Source organism: Macrobrachium rosenbergii, chromosome 14, assembly GCF_040412425.1.
Source record: "Macrobrachium rosenbergii isolate ZJJX-2024 chromosome 14, ASM4041242v1, whole genome shotgun sequence".
NCBI classification, from domain to species: domain Eukaryota; kingdom Metazoa; phylum Arthropoda; class Malacostraca; order Decapoda; family Palaemonidae; genus Macrobrachium; species Macrobrachium rosenbergii.
Window position 1 is genome coordinate 24,388,178 of NC_089754.1, and position 25,000 is coordinate 24,413,177.

General features: G+C 38.0%; 2 protein-coding genes across 7 annotated transcripts in view; one reads left to right on the plus strand and one right to left on the minus strand.

Annotated features, from left to right (window-relative positions):
• Srp68 (signal recognition particle 68) overlaps positions 1-25,000 on the plus strand; it is a 249,126-nt gene that overhangs the window by 175,098 nt on the left and 49,028 nt on the right. The gene's annotated exons all lie outside the window — the stretch shown is intronic.
• The window catches only part of LOC136845793 (BAG domain-containing protein Samui-like), a 25,195-nt gene continuing 7,863 nt past the window's right edge, over positions 7,669-25,000 (minus strand). Inside the window, exons 1-3 of one of the 5 annotated variants that reach the window (XM_067116129.1) lie at positions 18,845-18,949; positions 17,221-17,633; positions 7,669-12,630 (exon numbers count right to left, since the gene is read on the minus strand). In XM_067116129.1, the coding sequence (XP_066972230.1) occupies positions 10,636-12,630; positions 17,221-17,274 (2,049 nt within the window). In that variant the 5' untranslated portion in view covers positions 17,275-17,633; positions 18,845-18,949 and the 3' untranslated portion in view covers positions 7,669-10,635. Of the gene's footprint in view, positions 12,631-17,220; positions 17,634-17,762; positions 18,950-25,000 lie in introns of those variants that run through there. The other 4 variants (XM_067116127.1, XM_067116128.1, XM_067116130.1 and 1 more) reach the window with 4 other exon arrangements.

Here is a 25,000-nt window from a genome sequence, read left to right on the forward strand (position 1 = left end):
AACTGGTGTTTTGATATCGGAATATTTATCTTTAAATAGGCCTTATACATTTATGGTCGGAGTTTTGCTTCTCTATCGAAAGGACTGACATAGGTAATTTGTCTAGTTAATGGCCGTACCTATCCTTCTCCTGATCCTCTTTTTAACACGCATAGTGAATATTGATTGATTTACATGAAAAGGCACCACGTTATTAATGTTCATCAGTCATTAATCTCTATACGTAATATATCAGCCAAGGTTCTGTTGATCAGAAGTTAAATCCTTTCTTTCTCCAGCAGCCTAGCAACTCCCGCTAAGCCACTGTGTGACTGTGTCCCACATTGACTCTCAAGATCACCGATCCTCACGCTTTTCAATTTTGTGGCTGTTCCTTTCCCTTGGCTGCCACGATTTTATCCTGCAATTCCCCAAGAAACATGTCTGTGGCTTCACCCGGAGTAATATCTTTCTTCCATCAGGAATGTCTCATTTGCCGTAACATAACAAAACAAGATCATTTGTGGTGGCCGTAGCTTCCCCCCACCTTCCCCTTCAGTCCCTCTCAGCCGTAGAAAAAATATACCCATACCAGTAATGCATGGTGCTCAATGTTATTATTAGTTATGAAGTCTGTGATCTTTGAACACTGGTTTCATTTATCACTATAATGAAAGAAAAAAAGGAAATGTGGTTTCAATGGTAGCCAATCTACAAATCCTCTTTGATGTGCCAAAATCTCTCTTGTGAACTTGTGGAAGTTACCAAAGGATTGCATCCCTCTTCAAATAAAACCTTAAGGATGAAATACTTGCTCTGATTGTGTGCTTTTTGGTGAATACTGATAAAGATTTTGTTGGTTTTATGGGGACAAATGGTCAAGTCTTTTCTGGTATCCCTCAAGTTTAATTAGAAAAAAATTTTTTTTTTTAAGAATAACCATATTTTTAGTAGATGGCCCCTCAACCTTACCAAACCTTACAAGACACATTTCCTTTAGACAACGCCTAAAAATAAGAAATCCTGAAAACTAAAATATTTTGTGTTTTGGAAAAGAGCAAAAGCGAAATGCGTGACATGGTTCAGCGCCTGAAGTAAGTGGCGCGGGTCAATGCCATAGGAAACGTGTACCCTCTGTACCCGACTTTTCTGTCTTTAGACGTTATAAAATCGAAGAACTTCATATCCCATCTATCACCGCGCCTTACTGGGTCTCAAAACATAAAAACTCACTTTGCTCAAACAACATCTAAATATGGTTCCCAAGATGAGGCACACCGGGAACGTGCGAGGCTGGATGATGGTCACTTTAACAGAGAAGTTTTTGTTTTCATTTGACTTCTTTGATCTCTGTGTACTCGAGAGAAGATTCTACCAACATTCTATCCTAAAGGGCAATCCACTGAATTCGCGGCTTGTGGTCAGTAAAAATTAGATTTTATCTCTTTTTGTTTTATTTTTTTACATTACGAAAACACTGCGCTGCTTCAGTGACAAATGAGAGAGAGAGAGAGAATTCCCCTTTTTTCAGTTTTTATTCCCTACAATTAACAAATCAGAAAATGATGGAGAAAGCAACAGTTAGTCAAATGCTATAGTATTTAAAATTTCGATTTGCAAAGTTTCAGTAGCATATTCAAACATTTTTTGCACGCAGACGCCTACCCTAAAGTATGATTTGAATACTGTGTACCAGAGTAAAGGATAAAGATATATGATTTAACTAACTTCGTTCCTGTCACTGATGGCTCCGATATGATAACGTAAACAACGTAACATTTTCACAATCTGTGAAGGAGAAAGTGAGGCCCCTTGCGTCACGCGGCGTTGGAGGCAGTGACGATGACGGATAAATCACTTTATTGAGATTTCCATTTTGCCCTTTGCAAGACTAAACTTGGATTTAAATTCATTTCCAATTTCTCATCAGGATGGCTGTTATACCTGTTATATTTGTTTGTGTGTTTATATTTTTTTTGCTGATCCTTTGTTCTTAAAGGCATTATGGTGTTGTGATAGATTATAAAGCCCCTAGGACTTGCTGTTGTTGTTAGATTAAGCTGGCCTTATGCCAGCTGGACTCTTACTCGTACGAGCAGGCCTTAGGGAATTATTTTTTCAGGCTCTACAAATGCTAACAGCAGATGTGACTTAACAAATGTTTTTATCTTCTTACCTTTCTTATAGAAGGTACATATTTCAAGCGCGGAGAACTGCAACGTAAATCTTCCATTGATATTATATTTTACCTGCCTTCGAGTTACTTTGGAAAGATGATTTTTTGACTGACAAGCCAATGTTCGGAGTGAGTCTCCACACTATGAAGAAAAATAGGACAAACTTAACACTGACGCGTAATTTTCATTCCATTCACAATTTAGTTTTCATTCTCAAGAAAGAAAAATGTACTCGTCTGTTTGCTCTGTACCTATAAAGGGTAACCATAGACCCATAGGGAGATTTCGGTATGTTAACTTAGTAACGATTACCGCCCGTCCTTAGTTAGCCCAAAGTATCAAGAGACTACGAATATAGGCCAATTACGCTGCTGAGGAGCGTTTGTTAAATCCACTAAAGACATATCACTGTATCGTTAACTTTGGAGGGGTTTTGTAGTAGTGATTTCTTGAAGAAACCCATATAATGTTACATCAGGATAGCCAGCAATGGAATGCAGTTAATCTGTATAAACCTGTGGCAAAGTTGATGTTTGCTCGGAGATGTTTTGGGTGGCCCGGGAATGTAAGAGGCCCATTAGAAGTTTTGTTCACTATGTGAACCGTTTCTCTTTTACAATGAGAGAGAGAGAGAGAGAGAGAGAGAGAGAGAGAGAGAGAGAGAGAGAGAGAGAGAGAGAGAGAGAGAATATAAAAATCATTCTACCCTCAACTATGTACATTACAGTATATTAAAAGCAGTATTTATTAAATAAGTTATTTGATTTATGAGCCATAAACACACACACACACACAGTGTATTTATATATAGTATATATATATATATATATATATATATATATATATATATATATATATATATATATATATATATATATATATGTGTGTGTGTGTGTGTGTATATGCACACGTGTCTATATAATGTGTATATATACTATATATACATATATAAAATATATATATGTATATATACATATAGGTTATATATTGTATATATAATGTGCACACAACAAAAACAACGACAGACAAGCGTAAAGAAACAGTGCCTTTCATAATCCGAAGCTACGTTCACGATACAGTGGCAAAAACTATAATTAACTTTATAGTCGCAGATATTTATGACAAATAAACCTTGACCTATAGCCGTAGGCTTATAGCTTCATTACATGCTATGGTTTCCAGGGCTTGATTGCATCAAGGCTGTTCTAAAATTATTCTTAGACATGAGTTGAGAGAGAGAGAGGGTATAATATATGTGTGTATACTGTATATATATATATATATATATATATATATATATATATATATATATATATATATATATATATATATATATATATATATATATATATATATATATATATATATATATATATATATATAGAGAGAGAGAGAGAGAGTGCTGTGATATACAGATAGATAGAAAGAGATATGTATATATTATATACAGATATATATAGAAAGAGATATGTATATATTATATATGTATATATATATATAATATATATATATATATTGTGTATATATGTATATATTAGATATTTGTGTGCGTGTGCGTGGGTGCGTGTGTGGACTAGACTTACAGTAAGAACCCTCAAGAAACAGAAATAAATCAGTACCAGCCGCTTTCGTTTATATTTAACAAACACGTCATCTGGGTACAGTATGGAGTGAAGGACAGTTTAGGGGCATCAAAAAGTACAACTGAATGTAAATTTGACTGAAATTCTGGTATGAAAATGAATCTCTTTATAGATTTCCATGTTTAAGAGCACTACGCCACTTTTAGATGGCGAGTTTTCCCAGACAATTTATGATGTTGCGCCTATTTTGAAAGACCCAAAAGTTCTTAGTTAGCGTAGCATTACATGAAGCCAAGAAAACATTTGAAGTACTTGCAGCGTGCAGACTTTTAATTACAATATCTCCTCAGATTTACCGTATTACGACAGACTTCTTTCTTTGCCAAAAATTTTGAAGGATTATTATGCAAATATTATTGTCAGCACTCTATCTGTTGTAAGATCAGTTTTAATGAAGAACTTTAATAAAGAGCGCAGGTTGGCTTTACAAAATTCTGTGTAAATAATGTAATAAAAAGGAAAATCGTCAGCAGTAGTCAAGTATTTGCAGCTAGAAACTTAATCATCCTAAACAATTCGTTCCGGTGGGAATTGTTTCAAACACGTATTTTACATATACTCAGTTGCAATCATTCCATTAATTAGAAGAATTCGAAAGATATTTTGTTAAGTAAAGATACCTGTCAATATAAATATAATCCATTCTAATGTAATAAGAGATACCCTTATTAGAAAAATAGATCCCCTCTATGGCTAGCCAGTCTCACGTAAGATTCTTTCTCTAAGTAAAGATTCTTTCCCTAAGTAACGATTCTTTCCCTAAGTAAGTCCATTATCATTTGTACATTCTGACTACGAATATTCTCGTATATTGTTTACACATTCGCTTCTTTACTTTCGCATCTATAATTCCTTAACATAGTTTCTCAGAGAGAGAGAGAGAGAGAGAGAGAGAGAGAGAGAGAGAGTAGTTTTACTCTTATTGGAAATCAGCTTTGTACTGAACTACCTATATACGTCACTTACCGTAGACAACTGGGAGCAGCAACTTCAATGCTTATCCAAGAGAAGCGAATAAAGGCAGCCACATTGCGAATTGAATAACGAAATAACATCGTGCCTCATCATAGTTTACTTTTATATTGCGATACAGATCATTCTTCGTACCAAATTCTTCACGAAAGATTCATATTTAAAATACATGGTTTGTCATGGTTCCTCTTTACCTGAACTGTTTTCTGATTCTCACCAGAAACGTCAAATATTGATATTTACAGAATAGCTGTGCGTCGTTGTGAAAGATTCCTCGAGTTTACATTCCCTCAGCCTTACATCTCAGAAGACCTCTTCTTCAATCTGATGCACGCACACACTCGTGTATTTGCCTAAACAGTACACCACAATAATCTCACGCTCCGGTGAGAGATTTCTCGTTCTCAGACTTCCCCTGAGGCATCGGCTTTGGAAATCTGAACCTAAGAGGTTCTGCCCACACGTTTACTGTCTCCTTTCTCTTTTGGTGTTTGACATATCTAATTATATGAGGCTGAACAATTTTTTGTGGCACCTCATCTCTGCTGAGAGAGATCGATATATCTCATTAGATTTTAGGCCAGCGTTCATAAGTAATGGATCTCTAAATGTGAAGCAGCTATGGCACGAGATTATTACAAATATCTATGGCAGAGGTAGAAAACCTGTCATTAATGAAATTGAAAATAATTGCTATATTTGTGGATATATTATATATATATATATATATATATATATATATATATATATATATATATATATATATATGTGTGTGTGTGTGTGTATGTGTGTGTACACATATAAAATATACATACAATATATGTGTATGTATATATATATATATATATATAAAATATATATATATATATATATATATATATATATATATATATATATAGAGAGAGAGAGAGAGAGAGAGAGAGAGAGAGAGAGAGAGAGAGAGAGAGAGAGAGAGAGACTCTTAAATTTACTTTCAATACAAAAGAACTGAATTTTCATGGAAGGTGACCAGTAAAATGTGAAAGTCAATATTAGCCGAAGACAGCCTTCAATTGGGGATCAGATGAAGATTGGCTCGGGAAGGACGGACTAAATAAGGGCAAACTATTTTTGCAGTTAGCTGAAGATTAAGAGAAAAATGGAAGAGTTTGCAGTATCCTTTTTAGTTAAGGCTTCTTTCTTTCTTTCTTTCGTTCTTTGTGTTTCTGCCTCTCTTTACTCGTAGTTCTAATTTTCGTTAGAAGCCTTCGCGTAAAGGTGTCAATCATTTACGCACCTCATGCGGTGGTGCTCTTGTAGGCTAATATTGCTTAAGGTTCTTTGCAGCGTCCCTTCGTCCCCTAGCTGCAACCCCTTTCATTCCTTTTACTGTACCTCCGTTCGTATTCTCCTTCTTTCCATCTTACCTTCCACCCTCTCCTAACGATTGATTCATAGTGCAACAGCGAGGTTTTCCTCCTGTTACACCTTTCAAACATTTTCACTGTCAGTTTCCCTTTCTGCGCCGAATGACCTCATAGGTGCCAGCGTTTAGCCTTTGGCCTAAAATTCTATCTGTTTATCTATCTCAGTCATTTATGAGTCTGCCTTATGCCATTCACAGAGGTAGGAACCGCAGAGAATGATTCTATGACATGGTGATCAAATCATTTATTACCTCAGGCTAACTTTTCATTCACTGATTCTTCAGCGACTGTTAAATTTCGTATAATATTGGATTCAGAAAATTACAGCCCCGATATTAGGGCTAAATCACATATAGAAGAGTTTACTCACAGATATATATATATATATATATATATATATATATATATATATATATATATATATATATATATGTATATGTATGTATGTATAAAAACACAGTATATATATATATATATATATATATATATATATATATATATGTATATATATATGTATATATATATATATATACATATACAGGTATATATATAATTTTATTCTTATTTATATACTGTATGTGTATGTGTGGTTAGAAAGAGACAAACAGACAGACAGAAAAGAGAGAAAGAAAGAGAGAGAGAGAAATGGGTGGAAAAGGTATTATAGACTGGAGGCCATATAAAGGTAAAGAAAAGACCCGCCCTCTGACGTCATTCGCCCTTTGCTGTTGTGACTTACTCACGGCATGTGACTCTCTCTCTCTCTCTCTCTCTCTCTCTCTCTCTCTACACGTGTCTGTGTGTGTGTGCGTATCTGTGCGTGTGCGTCTTTTTCAAAAATTCGAGAGTAAATGTAAACACATGTTGAGTCCTCGTCTCATTAAAGCATTTCCCCGTCACTGATGAAGTGGTGGGATTTTAGGAAAACAGTTCATTTTCTCTCTCTCTCTCTCTCTCTCTCTCTTTTAATGAGGATGTCTGATTGAAAATAGATGTAGGAAAAGAAGAGAGTGTTTTCAGAATGCCTTAAACATGACAGATCCTATTTCATCGTATCCTTGATTCATGTTTGCTGCAGGTTTTAGATTGAGAGCGATTTCTTTTTACCCGTTTCATCCAGTGTGGGTGACCTGCCCTATTTTATCCTTGAGTACGCTACTTTTTACTCAGCGTTAAATTTCTTTATTGGCCTCATTATTAAGATGTTAAATTTCTCAGTTCACCTCACTATTTAGATTCTGGAACTTCTTACAGCACTTTTGTTCCTTTACCAAGATCCTCGGTAGATGGTACTCTTCTAAAGCCGTTCTCTTGCTGAGAACAAAATTCCCTCTCCAAAAACCACTCCATCATCAAACACCATTCCACAATAAGAGTGATAGTAATGGCGGTAAACCATTCCAAGAGGATGGTGATTAAATCTGAGTTCCTTTCAAAACATAAAACAGACCTTAAATCATAATGGTCAAAGGAATAAAGAAAAGAATCATGATTAATTGGAGAAATATATTTATTTACATTTAAGTGGCATGTATACAGAGAATGAAACAGAAAAGAATCACAATCGAGTTATTAGTACATCCAGAATATCTCTATAACTCAGTTTATATACGTGCATGATGCATACCACGCATCACGCATATGTATATATATTTACACATTATCTTTGGCACGTCATGTATCACAATCGACGTCAGCGCCACCATTCAGAGAATAAGCCGCCATGGGTGGGGCCACAGATCTGCCCTCAGGAAGTCAAAAGGGCCATTGACACACCTTCCAGTACCCTACCCGAATAGTAAATACCATTTATAATCATTCCAAGACAGATTCAGTTTCTGACCAGTGAAAAAGAATTATACCTTTTTTTTTTCCTGAAACTCCAACTCTGCTCACGAATTTTCCTCTCACAAAATTTGTCATTTAAGTCGAAAAGTGAACTTTACAGAAGCTTATCTGAAAAAAAGGGAGTGATTCTGATGAAATTAATTTCATGACATGCCCGCCTTCTGATATCAAGGAGAAATCAACCTAGTTTTTTACCTATGGAACAAATTTTGGTAAAGATTTTCGTTATTTAGAGCAAAACAAAGGCTGTGTGGACATGCATGGACGATACGAATCTAAAGTCTTTCCTTTTTTTAGCACCAATTCCCCAGGTCATTCAAGAACGATAAAATTTTCAGAAATGATCATATCAACCATATGACCTCTCTCTTCGTTCTTCAGTGGAACAACAAACTTCAAAAGTGACCTCATTTCTTATAATATAATCTGTAAAGATGACACGTCATTGCTGATGATGTAACGAAAAGATAACGATGGTTAAATGGCGCCCCTTAAGTTTACGAAAATCCTGACAGCACCTTACATGGGTGAAATTTCTTTACAAGAAATATTCAGACAAGTAAATTGAACATCATTAAGCTACAGATAAAAGATTATGTATATATATGTACACAATTACATATATACGTGTATGTATATATGCAACAGGAGCTTGAAAAACCAAGCCACTTCACAACAGACAAGACCACACCGCAGTACAGTAACCAAGTGGATTTCTATGTACAATACGCTTCTGCATCTCTCGTGCTTCACAGGACAGTTTCATTAAATTGAAGAAACACTTCAGAGGATCACTATTCACATACGGACGCTGATAATAAATTACTTGTACGTAAGGTCAAGTAGAACATTAAATCGTGCATAATCGACAGCAAGGATTACTTGGGTTTCGTAGATGTAGAAAACCAGTTAATCCCTTGAAACTTTTTTGAAAAAGCCATTATACTTTTACAGCTCTAAACAACAAGCAGCGTAGCCTATAGTTTGGTGTGGGCAGTAAAATGCCAGAATTTCAAAGAAAGAAAACTCTAATTTTGTGGTTTTCTATTATAATCCGTCTTATCAAAAGATTTCAAACTATTTCATTTTCATCCCGAATAAGTTTTGGGGCGCGTGTTTTGAAAATGTTTAACGTTAATATCTGTTAAACAGCTGGAAAATTTACAACATCCGCTGAACAAGGCAAATAGTAACCTTGCTAATCAGGAAAGAAAATTCAGAACGTATGGGGGTTAATATTGCCACTTTTGAAACAAAGCTCATCTAAACAAATGACGCAATACTTCACAGGCTTGGCAAAATCCAAGTCAGGGAAAGGCACTGGGTCTATTTTCAACCCAGCTAGAGATAGTCCGTCTCACGTTTATATAATTCTGTTTTAAAAATTCTTCGGTTGTTTTCTAAAAAGCAAGATTGCGTGTATTCCTGCATTCATTGCCCAAAATAACATAAATTCTTTCAGTAAAAGTGGGCATTACAACGCAGGAAGGAAAACAAATTATGCAAATGCATTGCTGATTTTTTACATAATAATAGCCTACTGAATTAGCACCGTACAGCAGAGTGATGTTCTTGTGCTTCGTTGCAATGTAAGTAAAAAGATGAGTCATAATTCTTGAAATGTAATTAACCCCCCGGTTTTATTTAATTAGATTTTAACACACTTTCTTCGCCCCTCTACGTTAACACTTCATAACTCAGACATCTGACTTCACGCCACGCCTACTTAAGCTTATAAGGATGATGCTGAGGAAGTGAAGCCACAGGTGACGACCAGAACCGGAAGTGGGCCGGAGATGGGCCATTTTCCAAACGTCAAACTTTCCGTCCGTCAGCATGAAAGCTTTCTTCGATGGCATATATGATAGAGAGGAGATTCACTAAGCTGACGTTTCTACGAAGAATTATCGCAATTTAAATTTATCTTTGAGGAAGTTCCCATTCAGCAGTTCCCGGATCAAGCAGCCCTGTGCCAAAATAACTAGGGTGCCACGGAAGAACCATGACCCTTCCGGCACCCTGCCAAATAGCAGTGAGCCATCGAAAGATGCGGTGGCTCACCCAAAGCATTTCCTAAGGCAGTGGCGAGTTTGAATTGTAATAACCTTTGTGTTTACATCACAAACCTTCGACTTCGCTTCCCTTCTGTGAATAGTGAGACATTTCATGATTTATACAAATAATTTATAACAAATTGATAAATTAAAAGCTTAAACATAACAGGTAAAGCTATGTACAGATACGTTGCATCAGATTTCAGATGAAAGACTGTTACATGAAAAGCCATCAGCTATTTATATTGGCATGGTCTTGTGCTATATGAGCCTCTCGTGAAATTAAATAAGTGCCTCTTAATGAATTTTAACTACGGTGTTACCTTTCCTTAAAAGTTAGCTACACAGACATGACTATACACAAATTCATTTACACCTTCAGCTCTATATATATACCAAACTTTAGATGAACTGGGTAACCAACACAACAAATATCATAACTTTCTTTTATTCAGTCATATATATATATTAGCTCAATTAAATACACACATATTTACACAAAAATCAGCCATACAATATTCATCAGTCATTCATTTGATAGCTTCCATCGAAAATATTAAGTTGACGTCGTCACTGGAGCCTCTTTGTCATTACTCGCTGAGGTAGGGTCCTGAGAGTCTGCAGTTTCCATACTCTCTACTTTAGTCTCTTCAGCATTTTTGGTGGCATCGGCATTGTTCGGTAAAGACTCAGCTGGTTCCTTACTATCGGCAGTTTTGTCAGAGCCTTCCTGACTATTTTTGGTGTCTGCAGACTGTTCCTGCTGTGTATCTGTTTCCATTGAGACTTCGCCATTTTCTGGAGCCTTGTCCTTGTTCTTCTTTGCAGCATCGGTGACCTTGGTTTCTAAGGCAGAGATGGCAGCGTTGATGTTCTTAATGACTGCTCTGCGCGCTTGCCGGACATCTTCACGACCATCAGGGTCAACATTGTCCAACTGTAATAGTGCCCTTGTCAACATCTCATCAAGGTACAGGAATTCTCGATCACTCTTCGTACCAGTAAAAGCATCGACCTTAGCTTTATATTCATCAACAGATGCCTGTACAGCTTCAATTTGCGTTAAACGAGGGTCTCTGGCAGGTTGTGGCTGTGGTTTAGCCTGTGGTTCTGATTGTTGCTGATGTTGTTGTTGTTGCTGTTGTTGTTGTTGTTGTTGTTGATTTTGTGATTGATACTGAGGTGGAGGAGGAGCTGGAACAGGTGTAGGAATTGGCTGACTCTGCTGTTGGGGGGCCTGTTGCTGATGCTGTGCATGCTGTCTGAATTGAGGTTTTTGCTGTTGCTGGTGACAGTGTTGCTGCTGTTGTGGTGCAGGCTGCTGTTGATAGAAATGCTGTTGCTGATTCCAAGATGGGCCCCACTGTGAAGAACTCTTTGGAGGAGTACCGGATTCTTCATTTGTGACGGGGCCATCACGACCTTCTACAAAGATAGGAATGTTGCGAACAACACTAGGCCTTTGCCCGCCTTGTCTAGGCGACTGCTGCTGCTGCTGTTGATGTTGCTGTGGCTGGTATTGCTGATGCTGGAACTGCTGCTCTTGTGGGTGGAATTGTTGCTGAGATGGATACTGCTGCTGTTGCTGAGAAGAATATTGCTGTTGTTGTTGAGATGGATATTGCTGTTGTTGTTGAGATGGATATTGCTGTTGTTGCTGAGATGGATAGTGCTGTTGCTGCTGACTGGGTTGTGGCTGCTGCTGTGGCATATGTTGTGACATATATGATGGCAGTTGGGGATGAGGCTGCTGTTGTTGGTTTTGATTACTTGGTTGCTGAGGTGGCTCCGGCACACTAGGTTGTTCAAAGACATAGGGTGCTGCTGGAGAATCTGAATGCTGCTTATTTGCTGGAACAAAGGGTTTAGGTACAGTATTGAATTTAGCAGGCAGAGGGGAGAAGGGTATAGCGGTTGATTTTGAACATGTAGGACTCTGAGGTGACTGTGGCGTGATATTTATCTTGGACACAAATCTTTGTTGAGGAGGCTTCTGCGGCTCTTGAGGCAATGGTTGATCTGCCATTTCAGGAGGTGCAGAGGAACACCTGGTTGCCCGTGTTACATGTTCAGGGGGTTGGGTGGCATCCACTGCTGAAGTGGTTCTTACAGGATACTGAGTGTCCTTTCTGTGACTAAAGGCACTTGAGAGTGGTGAGATGGGTTCGTTCTCTGCTTCTGGATGTGTCTGTTGTGGCTGGTGTTGCTGCTGCATCATAGAAGGTGGGCAAGGGGCCTCTATACGGATGGGGATCTCGTGTGATGGGACATCACTGGACCCCCCTGAGCACTGTGAAGACTTATCAGTGGGTGGGGCATCGCAAGAGTCGTCGGAAGTGGCGCTCATAGCAGAACCCCCAGAGCTACGACGTTCACGCCACGGCCCACCTCGGCGACCCATAGTCGCGAAGTGAGGCGTATGTGACATCCGCGCTGCTAAATCGCTCATGTCGTCATCCTCTGACATCCATGCTGGCATGCGGAACATACCATGGCGACTTCTCAAGTCGTCCATGCCAGTGCGCCTTGGAAAATCCTCACCGTCTTCAGCCTGAAAGCAAGAAAATTCACGGTATTAATGGCAGCCATTGTATCTTATCTGAACTTAATGCTGCATTAACACTATAGTAAGAATAATGTAATTCAGCTTACGGCTTAGTTGATAAAATTTTAGAGTAAAAATTTCTTAATTCTCAATAGCAACAAAAACATCATTTTAAATTATTCAAATTAGTAATCAAAGTAATGGCAAGCAAAATAATTGTGATGATATCTTCTATACATATATTTCTATAAATTTTTATATACCTATTTAATATATCACCAATAAACCTTTTTCCCTACTTTGTACGGCTCCATAGAAAAACCAAACAGCAGTCACAGCTATGTTCATCGTTTAATTGCTAAAACAAGAATGAATGAATCTCTTGAACAGAAAACGTACAGAACATCAGCCGCTTCTAATTTTTACGCAGAAACTCATCAGCAGCATGCAGACAATCTATCTGTCTATGTATATATAAGTATACATATGTATATATACAGTATATATATAATGTATATGTATATACATATATACACATATACGCATATAGTATACAGCATAAAGGCTAAATCTATAAAATTATGTGGATCTATCTATGTATATGTAAATATATATATGTATATATATATATATATACGGTATATATATATAATGTATATGTATATACATATGTACATATATAGTACACAGCATAAAGGCCAAATCTATAAAATTATGTGGGCATCTATTGCACTTTCATGCTAATAAACGAACAGGGAAGTTGCAAGACTGGTTACATTTGCTATCAATTTCTACGACAAACTCTACCAGAGAAACTATATCGAGCAACTACGACACAGCGGTAGTATACGAAAGTAAATACGAGAAACTCGAGACGTGAAGCAATTAATTTCTTTTTCAACTACTTATATTTTTTACGTCACAAACTAATGTCATGCCAATTACCACAGAAAATTTGTAGACGCGAGCGAAAGAGAGATGTACGATAGAGAAGTATGATTGATGAAAATTACAATTATATGTGTAAAACAAATCAGAGAGAGAGAGAGAGAGAGAGAGAGAGAGAGAGAGAGAGAATAGCTGAAGTCCCTCGAGACGCTTAGGGGTAGCGACAATTACACACAATCAGCAATATTAGGTGTGGGCGGATGAGGTGTTTGTTGCAGTCGAGTTACATTCAGGCCACATTTACTTCTTTTCCTGGGAAGCCCTCGTTGCAAATGGTCAAAAACAATTTCTCTTCATAACAGAGGCTCAATACATTTTCCATCTTTCTTTATTGCCAAGAACGTTCCTGAAAGTTCATAATCATGTTCTCGCGTGTGTGGTCTTAAGATTGGATTGGGGGTCAAGATTCACAAAGTCCTCAAACATTGCGGGTAAGTTTTCGACTACAAGCTGCATTTTGCAATTAATGGTCATAAAGAACTCTCCACAAAAATGGTAAATTAATAAAATATTGTTCAAAATGCAGCTAGAAAAAGATCAAGTGCTAAAGATTAAACATAAAGTTACGAGAGAGAGAGAGAGAGAGAGAGAGAGAGAGAGAGAGAGAGAGAGAGAGAGAGAGAGAGAGAGAGAGAGAATTCTAAGTGATTTTGAAGTTAAAAATATTCAGAGGGATACGTTATCTGTGGAAGGTCAGAAAAGACTGAGGACAAGGGTCCAAGGCCGACAACAAAGTTTGACATTTACAAAGGACACACTGCTGCAATCAGCGAAGACTATAAAAGAAGAGGGAGACTACAATCAAATAAACAACGAAAAAGCGAACCTTTAAAAATTATATACATAAAGATGACGCACTTCAGAACTTAACAAGCGAAATTAGACTACTAAGCAGGTCACGAATAAATGAAGCATCAATTATCCACTGACTCATAATTTATCCCAAGGAAAGGTAAGTTGTGCGTGAAATAATACAAGTAAAAATATAAAATGAATAAATAAACCGAGTCAAGGAAATCACGAAATGAAGATCATGGACAAGACAGCGTAATGGATCAAGTAAACACACACGGAAGGCCATATCCATGCAGCAAAAGGATCCTAAGAAAGCGGACAGATAAAGTCTTCTCTGAGATTTTGTGATGACAGGGAAGAAAGACAGACAGGTCAGGAGGTAAGAAATGGATAGATATAATCTAAACTTTTTCCTCTTCCAAGCTTCATTCTTGGACAAGGAGAATGACAATCAAAATAGGAAGATGCAAGGACCTCTTTGTCGAAATAGGAAGATGCAGGGACCTCTTTCAAGCTTCATTCTTGGATAAAAGAATGGCAGCCAAAATAGGAAGATGCAAGGTAAGAATGGCAGTCAAAATAGGAAGATGCAAGGATCTCTTTCAAACTTCATTCTTGGATTAAAGAATGACAGTCAAAATAGGAAGGTGCAAGGACCTCTTTCAAGCTGCATTCTTGGATAAAAGAATGACAGTCAAATAGGAAGATGCAAGGATCTCTGTCAAGCTTCAATCTTGGATGAAAAGAATGACAGTCAAGATGAGAAGATGCAAGGACCTCTTTCAAGCTTCATTTTTGGATAAAAAGAATGGCAGTCAAAATAGCAAGAAGCAAGGACTTCTTTCAAGCTTCATTCTTGGATAAAAGAATGGCAGTCAAATTAGGAAGATGCAAGGACCTCTTTCAAGCTTCATTCTTGGATAAAAAATTGGCAGTCAAAATAGGAAGATACAAGGACCTCTTTCAAGCTTCATTCCTGGATAAAAGAATGGCAGTCAAAATAGGAAGATGCGAGGACCTCTTTCAAGCTTCATTCTTGGATAAAAGAATGACAGTCAAAATAGGAAGACGCAAGGACCTCTTTCAAGCTTCATTCTTGGATAAAAAAATGGCAGTCAAAATAGGAAGATGCAAGGATCTCTTTCAAGCTTCATTCTTGGATAAAAAGAATGACAGTCAAAATAGGAAGACGCAAGGACCTCTTTCAAGCTTCATTCTTGGATAAAAGAATGGCAGTCAAAATAGGAAGATGCGAGAATCTCTTTCAAGCTTCATTCTTGGATAAAAAGAATGACAGTCAAAATAGGAAGATGCAAGGACCTCTTTCAAGCTTCATTCTTGGATAAGAAGAGTGACAGTCAAAATAGGAAGATGCAAGGATCTCTGTCAAGCTTCATTCTTGGATAAAAAGAATGACAGTCAAAATAGGAAGATGCAAGGACCTCTTTCAAGCTTCATTCTTGGATAAGAAGAGTGACAGTCAAAATAGGAAGATGCAAAGATCTCTGTCAGCTTCATTCTTGGATAAAAAGAATGGCAGTCAAAATAGTAAGATGCAAGGACCTCTTTCAAGCTTCATTCTTGGATAAAAAGAATGACAGTCAAAATAGGAAGATGCAAAGATCTCTGTCAGCTTCATTCTTGGATAATCATTCTTGGATAAAAAGAATGACAGTCAAAATAGGAAGATGCAAGGACCTCTTTCAAGTTTCATTCCTGGATAAAAAGAATGACAGTCAAAATAGGAAGATGCAAGAACCTCTTTCAAGCTTCATTCTTGGATAAAAAAGGGTGACAGTCAAAATAGGAAGATGCAAAGATCTCTGTCAGCTTCATTCTTGGATAAAAAGAATGGCAGTCAAAATAGTAAGATGCAAGGACCTCTTTCAAGCTTCATTCTTGGATAAAAAGAATGGCAGTCAAAATAGTAAGATGCAAGGACCTCTTTCAAGCTTCATTCTTGGATCATTCTTGGATAAAAAGAATGACAGTCAAAATAGGAAGATGCAAGGATCTCTGTCAAGCTTCATTCTTGGATAAAAAGAATGGCAGTCAAAATAGTAAGATGCAAGGACCTCTTTCAAGCTTCATTCTTGGATAAAAAGAATGGCAGTCAAAATAGTAAGATGCAAGGATCTCTTTCAAGCTTCATTCTTGGATAAAAAGAATGACAGTCAAAATAGGAAGATGCAAGGATCTCTGTCAAGCTTCATTCTTGGATAAAAAGAATGACAGTCAAAATAGGAAGATGCAAGGACCTCTTTCAAGCTTCATTCTTGGATAAAAAGAATGACAGTCAAAATAGGAAGATGCAAGGACCTCTTTCAAGCTTCATTCTTGGATAAGAAGAATGACAGTCAAAATGAGAAGATACATGGCCACCCAAAGAGGATCTGAATCCCATCAGAGCGTGAAGGAAGTGCCAAGAGTGCAGAGCCAGCAGGTAGCAAGATAAAGTGCAAAGTGTGATGCAATCAGGTGCAATTCGCGATAATGGAGCACCAGGAAGAAGGCTTCTTCTAGAAGGCGCACTGATCTTCTTCACCTGATAGGTATCAGACCTTTTATAAAGGCTGGGATTCAAATATATAAAAAAAGACCTTCGAGTGCTGTCATCTATCTACTTAACACATGTGTCTTTAGTTTGTAAGGTGAGATATTATATATATATATATTATATATGTATGTTTGTGTGTATCAAGAGGTACATCATATATATACGGTACCGGTATATGTAATGGAGAGAGAGAGAGAGAGAGAGAGAGAGAGAGAGAGAGAGAGAGAGAGTGCTGCACGAGGACACATACACGGGAAAGGTGTTAGAGAGAAAAAAAAACCGACGTTACAACCTACCGATCTTTTGATGGGAGCCCTCTTCAAGGGCTTGGCAATGTGAGAAGGCCACATTGTGATGTGAAATTACAAAGATAACAAACTTCCAGAACCTTTTTCTATGTAAACAAGAGTATCAAAGCTTTTCTCAACTTTCGCTTGCGCCTTCAAACTTTATCCAGTGCTTAGGTGCCACTCGTCTTATCTTGTAATGCACCAGGAACCTTCTATATCTTGTAATCGGTCCAACTTCGAAAATAAGATAAATGTGGCTTCACTTCTTACTTTCAGTCATTTTCAACACCCATTTAGCCTGTATTAGAATTCTAAGTTTCTTTTCAAAAAGTCATTCTAATCGAAAACTGATATTTTATCTAGATGCATTCACAGTCACATATGAGATTAGCTTCGGAAATGGGACGCGTTCACAAAAACTAAAAGTGAGATAAAAAAAAAATACATTACCAAATAGTAACCGTTCACAGTTCTTTGATTCAAATGACAAGTTACTTATAAATGAAAACAGACTGTCTCATATTTTCATGTTCCAGTCCTCGACATACCAATTCTAGTATGGTGGGGAACAGGCGCTGCACGAAGTAAGTTTCTAACGTTAAAATAATCCCGTTTCTAAATCCGTGAACAAAATTTTAAGCTAGGGTCACGAAAACACTCGAAGGTAAGTTCATTGTGGGATGCGTTAATAATCTGTTCCAGTGCATATTAAATCCTATTATGAGGTGTGGATGGGCCCACAAGTGTCTTTCAAATGTTCTAGAACCGTGTGTGTGTGTATGCGTGCGTGTGTGTCTATGTTCAGGGTGTGACGTGATACCTTTTGGCAAAGTTCTGCCCTATTACCCCACCTCTCCCAGAGCTCCCGTCTCCTCCCCCTCCCCTCCCATCCCCCGTCAAGTTCTCTTCCTCTGTTTTTTTCTTTCTTTCCCTTCGCTCTTTTATCACTCAGTTCATTTCCTCTACATATGCATATCTCCGAGCCCACACTCTGTTGGTATTAAAATGAATAATGACTTACGTAAGGTTACGCTGGAATTAAACGAGTCACGAATTGTTTAAAATATGTTTCATGCCAACAATTAACTTTGAGGGGCGTGATTATTGCACGACTACATTATAACTGTCTATCATTAAAGACCCAACTCAAGCTTAATGTGTGTTTTCAGCTGTATGTAGTTTCTCGGTACTTTTCATTGTTACATAATTATAGTTGTACAAACTTTTACCCTACTCTCATTTCACACCACACTATTTGTTTTATTGGAAGCGTTTGAGAAATATCATTATCCACATCGTTTCACCACCAAACGATGAGCTTAAGCTTATTTCATCACCATTTAACAATTCCCTTTGTTCAGCATCCACTGCATCGTCAGAGAAAATAACAACGGCCAAATAATGAGACCTGAAAGAGACCAGAGTAAAAAGGAAAAAAAAAAAAGGTTGAAATGTCCCAACAATAACAAATGAGCGTCACGGGAGCGAACCTGGTGTCTGTCGCAACTTCGCAAGGTGTGAGCTAGAGGGGAATTTCACGCGTTATTCGTCAGCTATCCCCTCGGCTTAATCGGAGAAAGGGGAGAGTTAGAGAATCAAGAGCTTTGCTTCGGAACACACACACACGAACCACAGTTCACGACTGAAGGTATAAACTTGAAAGGCCCTCCTTCGCGGGCTCCTCCCACCACCACCGCCACCACTAGCACCTCCACACCACCCGACGACGAACTACGTAAGTCAGACACCGCCCTCCTCCCTCCCTCCCTCCAAACCTCGCTTCCCTTAAGAATGCCTTTCGAACCCACCATTTACCACAAACGCCAAAGCGATAATTATCCTTCTCTCGTAAGGACCCAGACGTATTCCCTTCGCCAGCACTGTTTCTTAACGTGCTTCTAACTAACGTTCGACCAGCAGACACGAGAAGCCTCCTCCGAATCCGAAATCCTCTTGTTTTAAAAATAGACTCTCCTTCGGTTTCTGAGAGAACATTTGAGCTACCCTCTCTTGCCAGAATGCGCCCGGATTGGTTGACCTTATTTCCCGCTACATCATGAATTAAACTTAGACACACCTGCACTCCTTCCCCAGCCCGACTGTGCCACGAACACACGCACAGACACACGCACAATCCACTTCCAGAACCACACAGACAAATTATATCGGTTCCTCGCTTTCCTGTTTAACATTATTTATAAGCGCATAACTTAAGTATATCGTGTGCATTTGCACTTGTGTATTTATATATGGGTGTGTGTGTGTGTGTGTGTGTGTGTGTGTGTGTGTGTGTGGGAATGTGTACTAATTTTCAATCAAAAATCTAGGGAATTATCTTTCATATTTGATTTATTTATTTATATCTGAGAGAGAGAGAGAGAGAGAGAGAGAGAGAGAGAGAGAGAGAGAGAGAGAGAGAGCAGTGAAAGTGTCAAGAGATGAGCATTTCAGTCAGGAAGTAAATCCGGTTTCGACGAAAACTAAAATTAACTTATGACATTTCCCACAATGAGCGCGTTGTCCATATACACATCGCAGTCACTCGTAACTTCGGAGAATCAGATAAACTTCTGAATATCCAGTATGATCAGATACTATTAAGGATCTAAAGTCACAGACAGGGCATGCGACGTATGGCCAGGAGGAAGATGATTCTGTTTTCATCTAAATAAGATTTGAAAACACTTAAAACTCTTGTAGAAGTACAGTTCGAAGGTGAGCAGAAAAAATGTGCCAAAAGCTGCCTCTCTTCCCATCACCGTTAGTAAATACAGGAGCCTTATTTAGAACTACAGGAGAGATGGTCAGGATACATACGCTTGCGTAAGAAGACGTCCAAAACTGGGAATGGGAGAACAAATTGCTGTGTCATTAAGGGGTTCAAATACGTCTAGGGAGGAGGTCGTGGTTACCGGCGTTTGACTTGAGGTGGCAGGTTCTCGCATCAACACATAAGCTTAACAAAGTTAAATGTTCAACCATACATATAGGAAGAATATCTTCAGGCAATATACTGATAATTAGATTCATATATAACGCTAATGTATATATGTTCAAAACCAGCCTGAATGATAGTAATCCATTCAACATTTCATTCGATTTGTTTTTCCTTCCACCTCCCATTTCTCTCTGCCACCTAACCTCTTCCCTCTACTCCGGCTTAGTTCTTTTGCAACAGCCCAACCCTTACCCCAACCCCTCCACCACCAAAGGCTCCCCACCCCACGCGCCACCCCTCCCATCACAGCCAACCCTTTAGGTATGTTCCGGGAGGTTCAGGGAGCTCTACGTACCTGTGGGGTGGAGAAAGACAGCAAGAGGTGGGGGCAAGAGGTTGGGCATATCGGAATGCTGAGGCTAAAGTTGTGGGTGGTAAGGTGGTGGTGGCCGCAGCGAGAAGGGAAGGGGGTGGGAGATGATAAGGTGAAAATGAGAATGGATTGATAAGAAATGATAGTGGAGAATAAGGAAGTGAAGGAAATGAACACATTAAAATCCTATAGATCATGGAAACAGTAACAAATGAAGGATTAAACAAGACGGACAAAAGTAAGAGTGACGATTAAACGAAGGTGTGTTGGAGAGGAGAGGCAGCAGTGCATCCTGCCCACCTGCCACACTATTCCTGCCTACTCACAGCCTGCCTCCTGCCTCGTCTGGCAGGCGGCGTTGCAAGCTGCCTTGTGATGTGAGGGAAGGGCTTCCCTATCGCCACATCACATTCTGGGTTGGTATAATGGCAATAAATTACCATTGCAGTCGTTCTAAGTTGCGACGGGAAATTTTTTCCTGCATTAGGAAAAATCGGAAGTTTCACATAAATATTTTGTAACAGGAGTTTTCGAAGTCAGAAATTAAACAAAATTAAAACACCCCATCAGATTCCGCTCATACGCTCTCGAGATATTCAATTAACACACACAAACAGACAAATGCACACACGAATGTAAGCATTGCGGTTCACGACTTCGAAGACGGAGATGAAAGTAAATGTCTTGAATTTGTACTGGACATGACAGATTGTGAAGCAGGGATCGTTTCATAACGCATAATCTGCTGAACAAACATATACGAAGGAATGTGAGGAATTACCCAAAATATAGTTCATCTCTCTCTCTCTCTCTCTCTCTCTCATACACACGCACTCACACACGGAAAGAATATATGTCTGAATTTATGAATTCAAGAAAGAATAGTAATACGAAGTTCCACCGTATCATTTTGACACTTTTGATAAACAAGGTTTCGCTTTGTAAAGAAGCCTACCAATCTCTGAATCCAATATCCTAAAATCAACGTATCTAAGAACACAATTTCCCCTGAAAATGGATAAGTTATAATCGTAGCTGCTACGAATAATAACAGCCAGACTGGAGAATGTTTTGCCATTCATAAAACGTGCTCATAAGGTAACTGGAGTACGCAGGCCATGTGTCGCTCCTTACCGGTTTTCGTGACGAGACGTTACGATTTTCTAGAAACACGGCGGGTCTAACATTGCCTGGTTTAGCTGCTATGTATCTGCAAGATATTAATCGATGACGGTGAGTGTGTGTGTGTGTGTGCGTGTCTGTATGTGTGTGTGTGAGAGTGTGTTTCGTCTGGAGCTTATTGCCTGCCTCTTCATCAGACCCGGAGGGTTACCTTAAAACGAATTCCCTGAGTGAAAGCCTGACAGACGTCATGAAACCCAAAATAAACTGGTTTACGAGATATCGAGTGACCGTCTCTCTTTCCTCGACAGCGGAATGAAGAAAGGGTCGATGAAAGTCAAACCAGAGTTGTCAGGGAGAGAGTTAATAACATATGAGAATAAGTATTAATGGAGGGGAATCATCTGTGGTAATTTTTCTCAGCTGTTAACTCGACTGGTTTGATCCACATTGTATCCTCTTTATACAAGTGTGGATTATGTCTGCTGTATATGCTTGAATGCATATACTGTATGTTTGTATGCATATATATATATATATATATATATATATATATATATATATATATATATATATATATATATATATGTGGATTATGTCTGCTGTATATGCTTGAATGCATATATATACTATATATATTTATATATATATATATATATATATATATATATATATATATATATATATATATATATATATATATATATATATATATATATAGAGAGAGAGAGTTAAGTGGTAGCAAAATAAACACGAAACAAAATGAATAAAAATGTACAAATATTTATATATATATATATATATATATATATATATATATATATATATATATATATATATATATTTATATAATATTATATATTTATATATATATATATATATATATATATATATAGAGAGAGAGAGAGAGAGAGAGAGAGAGAGAGAGAGAGATTGTAGTAAGTGTTGGCGAAATAAACACGAAACAAAAAGAACAAAAACTCACACAAAAATGGTTACGTGCAGTAGTCCTCGTGGGAGGAGACAGAGCTGTCTGGGCATTTTCGTGGTTAAATATTAATAAATATTTGTCTAAACTTTCACTCGAAAACCTGATGACTCATAACCTGTTGTGCAACTTCTGTTTTCCGCAAGACTTATTAGAGAACGACGCTGGATTCAAAGGAGATAAAGCCCTCCTCTCTCTCTCTCTCTCTCTCTCTCTCTCTCTCTCTCTCTCTCTCTCTCTCTCTCTCTCTTGCAGACAACTTCGCTAAATTACATGAAGCTTTTATAGTGTTGTAATGTCAAGCCCGTCCACCATAAAACGTAATTGCTTTAACGTTGGTGTCGCATGGAAGTCATTAAACTACTTAGACTTTTTCGGAAGGTTTCGTAACCGTGAAAACTCGTCTAAGACGCGACTTATTGTTGATAATGCTATAATGACGTTACACGATGATGATTTTTAAAAAATTAAAAACACAGCACCTAGTTTGTCTCAGGAAGTCCTGTGACGAGAGCTTTGACATAGATTCTCTCTCTCTCTCTCTCTCTCTCTCTCTTTGCGAGCTACCCTAGATCAGGTAAAAACTTGGAGAGATCTCAACAGCTTCCAAGAACTAATAAACCATATAAGGCAGTTTTAACACATAGAGACTTGACTTGCTTTTCGGCGCCAGTTGTTCTTGCAATTCAATCAGGAAAAAACCTTGTTTTTTCATTACAAATATATCACCGATTAAGCAAGCAAAGCAACAAGAAAAAATAACAAAATAAATATTAACCTAAGTGCACTCACACACACATACAGACACACAGGAGTAGCCAGAAAGGTCAACACTTGCAAAGCGAGTTTTTAATGAAAACAGAGCATAAATGGAAAAACAGGGAAAAAACAAGAGGCTATAAAAGACAATAACCAAAACCTGCTTTAAAAAAAGGATAATCAGACAAAATGAAGAAGCAATGAGGCAAAACACTTCAAAGTCGCATTGGGCTTCAGTCTCCTAACCTCGACAAGAGCGGGTAACAGTTTCCCAACTTTAGCTAAATTGGGAGACATTATCGAAGTAATGGTCCAGAAGTAAAATACTTCAGATTGGTCTACCAGACCATTATAATCCCTCCTTGTAACTCTTGAAAGTATCTTTTTCGTGGAGAATTTTGGTAAATAAGTGTATAAATATTGAAAAGGAGGGGGGTTGATTAGTGGAGGTTGGGGTGGGGTTGCGGGGTGGAGAAGGCTGCGGACAGTTGGAAAGTCGCCAAATCATAGTCGACTGAGTACCGTATGATGTTTACCTTTTGTAAACACGGAGTTGATTTTGAAAAAAAAATTTAGTTATATATACAAAACTGCTTCTAAACAGGAGTAAATGCCTAGAAAAACTAGAGCAATAACACTGCTGTAAAATATTTTCTCGACGCCTTCAATTTAATCGAGTAGAAGTCTGAGGACGTGTAAGCCTTTCTTCAGCGAGACGCTGTTGGCATCTCTGCAGATTTAGGTAAAGCTGAAAGCACAAGATGATTTATCACTGACGGTAGACGAGATGTGATGATCACAGATGCTGATGTTTTAATGGTCTCCTTCGAAACTGAGGATTAGGCAGTAAGGAATTTTACGAGTAAATTTGTCTGTTTTGAGAGAGAGAGAGAGAGAGAGAGAACTTCCTTAGGAAAATGACAAACTATTTTTTGTCAAAGTTACAAGGTAAGAGTGAAAAATAATTTCAACCTCATGTCAATCATCCTCAGTGATTTTCCTATATTAATAATAATGTTTTTTGACGAATCTTGGCTAAAGAGGCTTCTTCGAAATGGAATCTCGTGCCAAGATCCTCAAGGTCTGCTCTCTCTCTTTTCCTCTCCTCCCCTCTCCCTTCTTTTGCTTTCTTCTTCCTCTTATTTTCCTTCATTCAGAAGATGATCAATACCGTTTGGCCCCGGGAGCACCACTGGACTTCTTCCTTAGTTTCTCCTGAGAATTTGTGGCCTTGACCAGTGGTCATTAGTTAGCGAGATGGTTAAGACACTTCACTGCGTTAGCTTTCCCAGGTCCCTTCTGATAAAGATACTGTTCATACCGATGTCTTTTTCATACTCTATTAATCTATTTATCTGTGTTTGCCAGTTGAAGATAAATAGAAGACAGCTTCACAACCCGGTAAGATAAACGAGTAATTTTTTCGAAATTAGTTATGCCAGGCACTTCCATATTTTCGGTCAGAAAGATAAATAAAATGAATAAAAACTTGTTTGTTTTTGTAGGGAATGATGACACTTAGGAATTTCCTGTTATTAGCATTGTCTTGTTGTTATACTTCTCGCATTCGTTGTCTAAAAAACATCAGTTACTGCGAAAAAAAAAT